Source organism: Maniola jurtina, chromosome 16, assembly GCF_905333055.1.
Source record: "Maniola jurtina chromosome 16, ilManJurt1.1, whole genome shotgun sequence".
Classification (NCBI taxonomy): domain Eukaryota; kingdom Metazoa; phylum Arthropoda; class Insecta; order Lepidoptera; family Nymphalidae; genus Maniola; species Maniola jurtina.
In genome coordinates, this window is record NC_060044.1 from 2,165,574 (window position 1) to 2,179,209 (window position 13,636).

Here is a 13,636-nt window from a genome sequence, read left to right on the forward strand (position 1 = left end):
TGTAGTTTGTAGTCAATTTCTAGTCTACATACCAAATTTCAGTCTTCTAGGACTTCGGGAAGTACCTTAGAGGTTTTGAGTAGAGGTTTTGATGATCATCAGTGAGGGACGAAATCGGCGTATTTTAGGTATCAATAAATCTGTAACCATAAAAGCTAGATATTTGATATTTAGTATATTTAGTAAATTTGCTGAGGACACCTTATACTGAAAATTTCAGCTTTCTAGCGTCATCCAGACCGAAGTTATGACGGGTCGAAAATACGGCGAAACACTTCGAGAAAAAGGTACGTAGCGCCCCGGCCGCCGTTTGGCTCGTCTTGGCGGGGGCACTGCCGTGCCCCCTGATTATTTAAAGTAAATTATTATGCAGTGGGATCGGACTTCGGATACGTTTCATTTATTTCAGAACAAGTGTAAATTAAAAATTTATAACACCCCCGACAAGTGAAGGTTAGTAACTAGAAAAAAGCTGATTACTTTCAAACGGCTGAACCGATTTTCTTGGATTATAGCTAAGAACACTCTCGATCAAGCCACCTTTCAAACAAAAAAAAAAACTAAAGTAAAATCGGTTCATTAGTTTAAGAGCTACGATGCCACAGACAGGTACACAGATACACACGTCAAACTTATAACACCCCTCTTTTAGGTCGGGGGTAAAACTAAATAAGTATATCACGGGTAGGTACAAAAACAAAAAAAAATGTGTCAAGTATGAAATAATATAGGACTTCGTCTGTGTTGGTGTTAGCTGGCGGGCGTGCTCTGCTTCTTGAGAGTGTTTTTTTTTTGTTAAAACTGATTGGAAAGCGCTCTAAGGGGGTGCCGTGCGTATGTCGGCGAGCGCCGGCACAGACGGGGTCCATACTTGTATAGTTTAACTAACTTGTTACAAATAACTACAAACTTGACATTGGCTAATCTTTGTAAAGCCAGACGAGAGAGGAAAAAAAGGAAATAATATAGTCAACTCTTTTCCAAATTGACAACCGACGATCAAATACGGGACCTACCCGGATCCATACGGTCACCGCGTTCACCACTGCACCTTAGGGGTCAATAAAATGTTATATTAATAATATAATTAGGTATTTTGCTCGACTTGCCTAGGTCATTGCTTATAACGTGTTCTTGGAGGTTCTTCCTTCTACGGATATGTGATGGTCAGACTATAATTAATTACATAGTCGTTATGTTTCTAAATTAGCTTGCGATTTAGCATAAGATTTGGTACCTAGGTACGCACATAGCTAATACTTATAACATACATACTTCAGAATTTAGATAGGTATAATTAATAGGGCCCGCAATGCAGCTGATTTTTAGCAAAAATGTGAGGAGCTGTAGCTGATAGATGCATCTAGCTATAAGTACGCGACAGGTTGAGATGGCAATTGGGGTGGGTACGCCCCGCACACCTGCACGGGCGCTCGCTAACTCGCTGCGTGTAAGCGCGGGTAATTTGCGGAAGTGCAGGGCGTCCCACCGCTTTATACTCCGATTGCCATCTCAACCTGTCGCGTACTATACATGGTGTTATACCTATAATGTCCGTGACATCCCGGCAAGCTGTGGTTAGGTTAGGACCGATGTGTAGATGTACCTACTTACCAAAAACCGGTAAAGTGCAGTTTTTTTTTTTGTAACCACAGATTCACGGTTTTCGCTTTTTTTTACAGGAATCAAATGCCAATCATCACGAAAAATAGTTTTTGTCGATTGTATAAAAAACAAAAAGTTGGTAAAAAGGCATAGTTGAATAGAATCACATACGATTAGGTATAATATTATGTCGTGAGAATGGAAAAAATTGCATCAACCAAGCTGCAGTGTATATGAATAACATATAATTTACTTACAAAACATCACATTATGTCCGTCTGTAATTGTGTTAGCTACTCCCGTGGTAACTACGAAATTACATGTAGAGATAAGTAATTACTAAATGGAATGATATGAAACTAAGTATGTTACTAATGTACGATTGCACATAATATTATGCCTGCCTACAGAATCTATAGACACTTTTTTTAACAATATAGGCATAGGCATGAACTTGACTGCAATCACACCAAATAGCAGGTGATTATTCAGCCTAAGTTGGAGCGCGCCTGCACAGAAGATGCCTATAAAGTATTCACTCTTCTTTTGAAGGTCCCAATATTGTAGTTGGCGGGAAAACGGCAGACGGAAAGGCATTCCCAAATACTTCAATAGCTATAATATATTATCTCTCATCTATGATAAATAATATATTATCAACCCATCGCTGGCTCACTGCTGAGCACCTGGGAGACTATCGGAGTATAATTCCAAGAAAACCTTAGCATAATGTTCAAGACCCTAAGACTAGTGCTAAGACTAGGCAGTCTTAGCACTAAAGTCTTCAAAGCAAAAAAGTCAGCAAAGGCTTGCATCCTAGCACAATTATTTCTCTTCTTGTTTTTATGGCTTTACATAGCCTCTCGTATATTTCTGTGTTTTGTTGCAATAAAGTTTTACTTATGTACTTACTACTGCAACTACTACTACATACTTCTAACGGAAATTAATTTCCTATATTTTCTTACGCGAGTCGAGATAAATTGATGTAATTTCCAACAAGGCTTATGTAGGTTGTGTTATATAACGGTATTATACCTACCGCCGCTGCCGGGGATTACTGCAATGTTGGATTATGCACACAGACGGGTACTTATCTGATTTATATCATTCTAAAATTTGACGTCCTCTCTTGCACAGCGAAGCCTCAGAAGCTACCCTGGTACGGTCGGCCTCAGAATTCAAGTAGCAATGCTAAACGACTTACGGCCTTTGACTGTACCTAAACAAATATCTTGGAGCTTGGGAATTTACTTTATTTCTATTGCCAATGAATTATTGTCAATAGAATATTTAGAACAAAAACTTTTTCTTTATTCCATGTAGGTAACTTTAACCGCCTGTCATGCAATTGGACTGGACTAAAAAATCGGTCAAGTGCGAGCCGGACTAGCAAACGAAGGGTTCCGTGCCATTATTCAAGAAATAACACTTTTTTCTTTAAGTTTCATGGCAGTCATTTTGAAATTCTTACTCGTTGTTTTAGCGGCAATAGAAATACACATTCTGAGATACAGTTCACGAGATACAGTCAATCCGCTGACAGACAGAAGGACGGACGGACGGACAACGAAGTCTTAGTAATAGGGTCCCGTTGGCTTAGCAACCTACGGGTACAGAACCCTAAAGACTTTTCGTAACTCAAATGGCACGTTTTTAAACTTGGTTGGCTCTCGTATAATGTACAAAATGTACCTAATAGTTTTGTCATATAAATAATATGCGAATTATTTATATTAAGTCTAGGTACCTACTTAATTCTTGTTTTCTAAAATAACAACTTCCTTTGCGGAAAACTTAACACTTTATATATCATTATGTTTTGAATTATTAAGCTGCAAGATTAGGGATTATTCACATTTATCATTATTTTATCATTCACTCACAAAAAAACGAGGAACATCATCAACAGCTACTACAAAAATGTAGAGTCAGATAGGCACAGGTACAGGTAGGACCAATTTATTCAAAATCCGGACCTGTGCAAGCTGAATTTGTGTGGTTCCGTAAGTATGATGAATATGTAAGTTGGTACGCAAATAGGTGTTATAAGTACATGGATTTAACGTGATATATTAAGATCATATTATATTATATAATTCCTAAAGGTTTTCTTGTAAATTTTAAGTAAAAACTAGGTAAGTTATCTCTTTATTTTCTTTGAAACATCCACAGAAAAAAATTCCCTCAAAAGTGACCTCCATACTCAAAAATCATTAAGTCAGGCACGTCACGTATTTCAGAAATTCATATTGAGTAGATTCCGAAGGGTTCCGTTTTTTCATTCGGGCATATTATGGAACTCTAAAAATAATCTTAATCAGTTAATACTAGGTAGGTATGTCATATTAGATATATCCTGTGCGAACTATTTCCCATGATTAGGCCAAAAACTCGTTCCCTAGTATATGTGCTTACGAACTGAAGTTTCTAATTGACGGTTAAGCTTTCTCAGGCTTTCCTATTTCATATAATTATGTATTATGTTGACCGCAAAAGCATACTCTTAGTAAACTAGTTTTGTTTTCTTTAGATGTAGACTTTACATTTAAGTAGAAAGTTTTTTCTGTTGCTTTTTATGGAAAAACTTTAGTTTTACTAAGCCTTCTCTGTCCGTCTGTCCATCCATCCGTATGTCTGTCAATGGGCCGTATCTCAGTAAAAAGTGATTTCCTTTTAATGTAAGAATCAGCCAAGTGCGAGTCCGACTCTCACACGAAGGGTTCCATGGTACCGTAAAAGAAATAACTCTTTAACTTTTTCATTTTCATGGCGGCCATTTTGAAATTTTTATTATTTCTTGTTAAAACGGATAGAAATACACATTGTGTGGAAATTTCAGCTCTCTATCTATTACGGTTTACTAGAAACAGCCCACGGTCAGACGGATGGACGGACGGACGGACGGACGATCCTGTTGGCATCCTTAGGTTACGGAACCCTAAAAATACTGGTGGAATGATAAACACTATTAATAATGTCGAAAATTTTACCCAACTGTTTTGGCACATCTAAACCGAATATTGTCGAACAAAAACTGACAAGTGTGTATAGTCCCTTCTTCCGCAGTTATGTTAGTTTTGTATTGCGGTTACGCTTCCACCCATTATGGTAACTATTGGATAATTGTTGTCATCAGAGCAATTGTGAGATGAAGTCGTTTACACAACAACTTTTGTTAGGTAAATGTTTATTCGTAAATTGTCACCATGTTTAGGAATACGTATCTCTCTAGTTGTGTCGGATTGCCGTCCCATCAATTATGGGAGTGAGGGAATAGAAAGTGCACCTATGAAATTGATATAGATTTTTTTAAACGATTTAGGTTTTTAAAATCCTGTGGGAATTCTTTAATTTTTCCGGGATAAAAAGTAGGCTATGTCCTTCCCTGGGATATTAGCTAAATCTGTACATTTCATTAATATTACGTTGAACGAAAAGACAGTCAGACAGACACACTTTCGCATTTATAATATTAGTATGGATTACTAGATCATGGTGCCCATGACGTCATCCGCATGATTCCGGCGCGATTCCCTGAAGACGCAGGTTCGAATCCTGCCGGTTCCACCATTTTTGATATGTAGGTACATCTTTAAAAATTATTTAGTAAGTTGATAGTTTAGATTTTAGGGATCAGTGTGAAATGATCTGTGTGATCGATGAAACAGTAGGAACTTTCCGCGCCTGCAAACAAATGGTTCTGATATCGTTATCGGTAGGAAACGGCCTTCCTCTGCCCGTTGTTCTTTGTATTCATCATGGCGGTTGATAACGTGGTCAATGTACACGCGGGGATGTTTTGTGCCGTCCAAATACTATTTTTTAAATTCTGATACACGTTAGCCCTTGATTGCGATCTCATCTGATGGTAAGTGATGATGCAAACTAAGATGGAAGCGGATTACGCCTCTTTCTAGACCAGACCAAAATATATTTAGATCACAAATTGCATGTGCCGGGAATCGAACCCCAAAACCTCCCTTATTCCTGCTGCCCCATTGCACCAGGGACTTCGTCGAAAAGCGGCAAATTTAAAATTAGTTACTTATCACAAGCACTATCAATGCGACAACGCTATCCCACAGTTTTTAAATTAACAAAGCAGTTATACCACACTAGCTGATGCGCGCGACTTCGTTTGCGTGGATATAACTTTTTTTAAATCCCGTGGGAACTCTTTGATTTTGAAAAAGTAGTCTATGTGTTAATCCATGGTAGGTATAATCTACCTTTCTAAATTTCAGCCAAATCCATCCAGTAGTTTTTGCGTGAAAAAGTAACAAACATAGACACATACACGCACACTTTCGCCTTTATAATAATATTAGTGTGATTTTAAGAGGAGTTTATTGGTAGCGCGCTCCAATTTTATCCTCCAGATAATATCAAATGAGAACAGCAACGTTTGTATGGAGACCGCTGTGGGGTGCGCACTAGGGAAACTACTTGTACCTACCTACCTATATGTATTCGCGTTGCAACCGTGGTTGGGCCACATTAGTAGGTTATGTTCTGTGATTGTAAACGTAATTTTCAATGTTTTTTTTTGCGTAAGCTATTCCTCATCACCATACGACATTTTTATGCCCTACAAAACTGGCTGTTTTGCACGTTTTGTGCATGTAGGCCAAAATTGCACAATCATTCTTCAGAAACACAAAACATGCAACGGGTTTAACCATGTTAAGTAAACAATTTATCATTTTCAGCATTAATTGCCAGTATTTTGTACATTTAAGCAAAAAATGTGTGTCGCGCATTGCGAAATAAATAATTAATAATAATGCTTACTATGTAACCACAGAATTAGCTAAAAAATAGATATGTTACTATAACGCATCCAAACTAAGAAATCGTGTCCTCCATATTGTGACGTCCGAGCTAGAAATATATTTTGATTCAATATAGTGCATATTTTTAACCCCCGACCCAAAAAGAGGGGTGTTATAAGTTTGACGTGTGTATCTGTGTATCTGTGTATCTGTCTGTGGCATCGTAGCTACTAAACTAATGAACCGATTTTAATTTAGTTTTTTTTTGTTTGAAAGGTGGCTTGATCGAGAGTGTTCTTAGCTATAATCCAAAAAAATTGGTTCAGCCGTTTAAAAGTTATCAGCTCTTTTCTAGGTTCTTGTAACCTTCACTTGTCGGGGGTGTTATAAATTTTTAATTTACACTTGTATATTGTTTCTGTGATCGAGGGCTTGCTTCATTGAGCGTGCAAACGTAGCCTTGCATAATACGCTCACGGCGAAATCCTCTTCAATAGAATCACGATTTAACAAAATGCCTATCGTTTGATCGTGAAATCTTCTATAATCCAACAATTCGCAATGTTTTATGAATAGGTTAGGCTTAGGCCTTAGGTTAGCTTATAACCTAAGGCCGCGGATATGCCTGTAAGTTTTACTCACGCAAGTAGCTTACGTACGAGTAATAATTACCTAACTTACGACAAATTTACTAATGCGAGCACTCTTTTATGCACATTTACCTTAATAAAGTTGTTGTCAATTACCTACGTTAGTAAAACTTACAGGTGTAATCGCGGCGTTAATGGTATCAATGGTCTAGAAGGGAAAATATTGTCATTTGACATCTGGCTTGACTGCATTGACCATAGAATTTTGACAGATTTTCTTTACTCCGCGGATTAGCTAATTATACTTAGTGGTCCGCGGTCAAATTGAAAACATGAAAACTTAGATGCAGCGCCCACGGGCCACGGACGAAGCAGAGTGGCACCTAGGCGCGGTTTCTTATTATATTAGCATAAGCTCAGCTTTTTTAACCCCCGACCCAAAAAGAGAGGTGTTATGAGTTTGACGTGTGTATCTGTGTATCTGTCTGTGGCATCGTAGCTCCTAAACTAATGAACCGATTTAGTTTAGTTTTTTTTGTTTGAAAGGTGGCTTGATCGAGAGTGTTCTTAGCTATAATCCAAAATCGGTTCAGCCGTTTGAAAGTTATCAGCTCTTTTCTAGTTACTGTAACCTTCACATGTAGGGGGTGTTATAAATTTTTAATTTACACTTATTCTCTTTATTATTAAAACTTTCTGGTACAAAAAAAATGAGCGCAATCTGGTTCCTCCTACAGCCAAGCCAGCCCATTTCGACCATAGATAATAATTTTAAATGGTAATCGTAACCATCGCATTGTCACCATCGATGATTGTCACAATCAATTACAAGAAAAAACCAATTACGACTGCAATATCATTTCTGTAACAAGATAACAAATTCAAGTGTCGTCTACTGTTGAGTTTCTTACAGTGCAGTTATTTGAGTTTCTTATCTTTATTAATGTATGCAGACTCATTATCAACCGTTTAGGAACAATACCTCAACTAATATGATCATTATTTATCGTTGACTTCCATTAAATACACGAATAAGTAGGTATGTACATAAAATTGTATCTATGGATGAAGAATAATATTAATTCTGGGAACGCTGTCATGCGTCTGGAATGTTTGTGAATAATGCAGCTCGTAGTTTTCCTCAAAATTCGCAGATAAGTTCAAGTAGGTCTAAGTTTTACCATCAAAATATATAAGACTAGCGACCCGCCCCGGCTTCGCACGGGTGGACATTTATTTTTTCTATTTTCCGGGATAAAATATAGCCTATACGGATTCGGAAGAATTCCTCTAAGTAATGGTAAAAGAAATTTTGAAATCGGTCCAGTAGTTTTTGAGCCTATTCAATACAAACATACAAAAATACAAAGGTTTCCTCTTTATAATAGTATAGAAAAAAGCGACACTCTTCCTCCCCATTCCCTCCCTCCCACCTCTTTACGTTAGCGTTGCCCTTGTCCCGCTCGATTGGCTACGCTTAGACTCTGCTCAGACCTACCAACTCTACAATAATTAATTATTAATGTAGAGTTGTTAGTAGATACCACGTGGTAGGTACACAAATCGTGTGCGGACATGCCGGTGTTTCGGTAGTAGTCACAGATACTTAAATCAGCGCGCTTGTACCTTCCTATCTGTGTTTGTATAGAGCGTTGGTATTGGTTCCGGTAAGCAACCGATTAAGACATAGGTTTTTATTAAACTTTAAACTCTTATATATACTAGCGTACCTAGCAACCCGATGTTTTCATTTTCACTATCTTTGGTGACAACTGACTTTTACACTTATGACAGCATTGTTTTTATTTTAGCGATAACCGGGTGTTTAAAGTTTAAACACAGGTATTAAATACTCGGAAATGTAATACGAGATCAAAAATGTAAACAGTGGCATGACCAATTCAAAATAATAACCTTGTCCATGTAGTTTGTGAAAAAGTAAGTATTAAAAAATCATTTTAGTTTACATTTTTGATCTCGAATAAATTACATTTCCGAGTTTAGTTAATACCTGCTTAGGCTGAAAGCTATAGAGCGTACTTTCATCATCATCAACATCATCAGCCTGTGGATGTCCACTGTTGGACATAGGCCTGCCCTATAGAGCGCCACCACACCCGGTCCTCAAACTTCCTCATCCAGACACTTCCCGCCAGCCGCTTTATATCGTCGGTCCATCGTGCTGGAGGACGTCCCACACTACGCTTGCTTAATCGCGGTCTCCACTCAAGGACTTTCTGGCTCCAACGGCCATCGCCTCTACGACACGCATAACCTTTGGACTTTAACTTAAATTTCAGCTAAACGAGATAGATTTATGCCAGCGGTATAACGCTGTCTCCTTTTAACGGTATCTTAAGTCTGAACAAAGTCAAAGTGCGCTCTATAGATCTCAGCCTTATTCTCTCTGCTGCGGTCGAATTTCAGTGCTGTGGGTAGCGCCCCTTTTCCATTAAAAAAATTCAATTTCCAGAAATAGGAGGCCTTTATCTTAAAACCGCTTTTTGAATTGACCAATTGAAAGAATCTAATGAAATTGTTTTCATTTTCAGAGATAAAATATGCAGTCACGTGGAGATCCCCATACTAACAAAATGCTGCTTCTGCGTGCCGCTGAGGAAGGGCCTCATCGCCTTCGCTTACGTCAATTTAGTAAGTAAATACATACTTCCTTACACATCATCTAATTAGGAATAGCTCATGGAAGTCGCAAGTAACTATCTAATATAATACTTAGTACAAGATACCGTGAACTGGTCTTGTGGGTGTCAGAACTCAGTACACGCATGAGGTAGGGTTCCATAATTATGCTTAAAAAACCATCATACTAAAAAATACTGGCCAAGGTATCTCTCTGTCTCTCTGTTAGCTTTTCGCCAGTCCGTTTAATCGATTTCGATGAAATTTGCAGATTGCTTGCATCTCGACTTGCATGCTACTTTTGCTCCCAGAAAATCAAAGAGTTCCCATGGGATTTTTGAAAAACTTAAATCCACATGGAATTATTACTGGGCATCATCTACTTGGTACAGAGATATAGCTTGAGTCCTGGAGATCGACATAGACTACTTTTTATCTCGGAAAATCAAATAGTTCCTACGGGATCGTTTAAACCCAAATCGGGCAGTTGCGGGCATCATCTAGTTACTAGTACCTACCATCTAAATAACTTTAATCACGAACATATGATTATTATTAGTTCCTAATGCTTTATTTCCTTTCCATTCCAGGTGCTAACAGTAGTGGTGACGACGATGCTGTCGATGTATATCTCCTACATCAGGAACTTGGGGAAACAACTCGAAGATGGCTCGGAATACCCTCGACTCATCGCAGACACCACCGCCCTGGTGCTAGAAGTCGGGATGACTATCGTCTTCATAGTGGCATTGCACAAGGTAAATGCATGAGCCCAAATACTTCATCATCTTCATCTGCCAGGAAACAAAATTTAATTTTTAAACAGACACATGTTTGGTACAAATGCAGCTTGCGATATGCACCGCCTACTCTCCCACTGCTAAACATACAAAAAAGTCATCCACCAAGCAAGCAATAGGTATGGGTCACCTACCCATACCTATTGCTTGCTTGGTGGTACGATACACAGCACCATCACGCAGCACCACACAAATCTCCTAAAACACACTCGACGCACATTTCGCACCAACACCGGAGCATCCTCAGGAATGGGGATATGGGGGATTTGTGTGCTGCTTCGTGGTGGTGGTGCGTATTACTCGCTTGGTACCTGGCTTTTCCTGCACGTTTTGCAGTGGGAGGGCAGGCGGTGTATATCGTATGTTGCACCATACATATTTTGTCTGACTATATTTATACACTATAGCAAATTCAACCTTTGGTTCCTTGTATATCATTGACTTCCGCCAAGTACGCCTGCTTCTGTACAACATCATTATCGTCGTCGACCGATAGACCTTCACTGTTTTACATCTCTGGTCTCTTGTAGGGACCTCTACACGTATATGACCGTGCTGCCTGAATCCAGTGGCTCCCTGAAACTCATTTGATGTCGGGTGTAGGATCTTCCACGCTGCGCTTTTTGATGCGAGATCACCATCCCAGCACCTCAATACCCAAACAGCATTTCGGAGTGTGTGCCCTGCCCATGCCATTTCAGCTTCGCAACCCGCTGGGCTCTGTCGGTTACTCGTCTGCCCACCTAGTGAGGAAAGGCAAGACGTCGGGCGAGTTTCCATCCTTATGTCGTCGACATTCCATCTACACGCACAAAACGTTTTGCGTCTTCATTCCTCAAACGCATGGCTAAGGTTTGGAATACTCTTCCGCGATCTGTGTTTCCTACCAATTACAATCCGGGTATCTTTAAAACAAGAGTGAATAGGCACCTTCTAGGTAAACGCGTCTCATCTTAGACCACATCATCACTTTCCATCAGGTGTGATTGTGGTCAAGCGCTTACCTATAGTGAATAATAAAAAAAAAAAAAGATCGTATAAACTTCGCTTGCCGGTGCAAAGTCGCCACTCTTACACCTCGGTACCCCAAACATCTATCGGCTTTTTGAACTGTGTGTTCTGCCCATTGCCGCTTCAGCTTCACAACCCGCTGAGCTGTCGGTTACTCTAGTTCTTCTACGGATCTCCTGATTTCTGGTTTACCTAATTGCGTAGAGAAACTCCGAGGAGCGACTAACAATTTTATTAATGTTGTTCAACACCGATTGAAATGAATGATTTGGGTAAAACGTGTTTACCTGGAAGAGGAAAAGCCTATACGCAAACTAGCTCGGCAAAACGGCCTTGCCGGTCCATTGCTCGTGAAATATAATGAATGGAAATCACTAAGAAAAGAAAGAATGCTTTTTTCTCATAAAAGTAAAACTGACATCATTAAAATGCTAATCGGAATACAGTTTGTCGATCCAGTTAGTTATCTAACTTTTTTTTAACCCAAGAGTACCTACCTATACTTTTGTTTTCTTTATTTACTTAAAATTAAACAAGTAGTTTCTCGCTGAAAAACGCAAAAGAGCTGCATCAATCATTGTGACAATCTCAATTGCTGGGATTGGTAGAATTTATAGAATTTTGCATTCTAGCCAATAGCGAGAGAGTGTCGGCCAATCAGAGGTGATTGCAATCGTCACACTGTAGCACATTGTACCGTAATTGAGCCACTGATGCGTTCTATAAATGCAATTTTGTCTAATTCCAGAAACATGTGCTGCTAATGAAGATCTACCTGTATTTCGAGATTGTGTTCTCAATCATCGGGTTCATATACAGTCTCGCGTTCCTTACCAAGGAGACGGCTAGCGAACTGTTCCTGATACTTTTCCAATTGAGTAAGTTCATGAAATGATTTGACTAACAAGTAGTTCTAATGAAGATCTATCTGTAAATCGGGATGGTGTTCTCAAACATCGGGTTCATGTATAGCCTTGTTTTTCTTGCCAGTGAGGCGGATAGCGAACCGTTCCTGATACTTTTTCAACTAAGAAAGTTCTAAGATTAACAGCTAATAAATGACTTATACCCTGCGACCGAGTTCTGTTTCTGACCGAGTTTTCCAACTGAGTATGTTCTTTATGTTATAAATAATAAATTATAAAGTTAAATGATATATATTTTAGACCTATCATTTTAGTTTAGAGATTATGTACTCAGTTTCAAAGAATCAGCTACATGTTGCAGCACTGTGTTGTTCGTGTGTAAAAAACATTTAGTTTTATGTGTTTATTTTCTTCATTTCCAGTGGTACAAATCTACCTGGTGATCCTAATCTGGAGCTCGATAGTGAAGATGGAGAGAGATGGAACTGTCAAGTACACACGCGAGCAGGGCACCGTATAGTTTAAGAATATTTAAATCCATACTAATATTATAAATGCGAAAGTGTGTCTGTCTGTCTGTCTGCTACCTTTTCACGGCCCAACAGGTTAACCGATTCTGACAAAATTTGGTACAGGGTCAGCTTATATCCCGGGGACGGACATAGGACTTTTTATCCCGGAAAATCAAAGAGTTCCCACGGGATTCCTAAAGACCCATCCGCTTAAACGATTTGCAAGAAATTTGGTACCGAGGTAGCTTACGTCCCTGTCATACATACTTGACATAGACAACTTTTTATCCTGGAAAATCAAACAGTTCCCACGGGATTCCTAAAGACCCATCCGCTTAAACGATTTGCATGAGGTACCGAGGTAGCTTACGTCCCTGTAATTGACAAGGGCAACTTTTTATCCCGGAAAATCAAACAGTTCCCACGGGATTCCTAAAGACCCATCCGCTTAAACGATTTGCATGAGGTACCGAGGTAGCTTACGTCCCTGTCATACATACTTGACATAGACAACTTTTTATCCTGGAAAATCAAACAGTTCCCACGGGATTCCTAAAGACCCATCCGCTTAAACGATTTGCATGAGGTACCGAGGTAGCTTACGTCCCTGTAATTGACAAGGGCAACTTTTTATCCCGGAAAATCAAACAGTTCCCACGGGATCTTTAAAAACATAAATCCACGCGGACGAAGTCGCGGGCATCCTCTAGTTATAGATATTTACGTTATTAGAACTAAATATGGGATTTACGAACGTTTATCTACTCGCTTTTTATCATCGTCACTACCATTTTAAAAAATAATGTAAAAACGCTCCTTGTGATTATACTGGATTTA

The 13,636-nt window shown here is 39.0% G+C and overlaps 1 protein-coding gene across 4 annotated transcripts in view; it reads left to right on the plus strand.

The window, feature by feature from the left end:
* LOC123873353 overlaps positions 1-13,636 on the plus strand; it is a 30,536-nt gene extending 16,900 nt beyond the window's left edge. For 3 of the 4 annotated variants that reach the window (XR_006797665.1, XR_006797667.1, XR_006797666.1), the window contains 2 exons: positions 9,523-9,622; positions 10,201-10,218. Coding sequence is in view for 1 of the 4 variants with exons in the window: in XM_045918174.1 (XP_045774130.1) it covers positions 9,523-9,622; positions 10,201-10,368; positions 12,170-12,299; positions 12,710-12,807 (496 nt within the window). In the remaining 3 variants the exon portion in view is untranslated. Of the gene's footprint in view, positions 1-9,522; positions 9,623-10,200; positions 10,369-12,169; positions 12,300-12,709; positions 12,824-13,509 lie in introns of those variants that run through there. The other variant, XM_045918174.1, reaches the window with a different exon arrangement.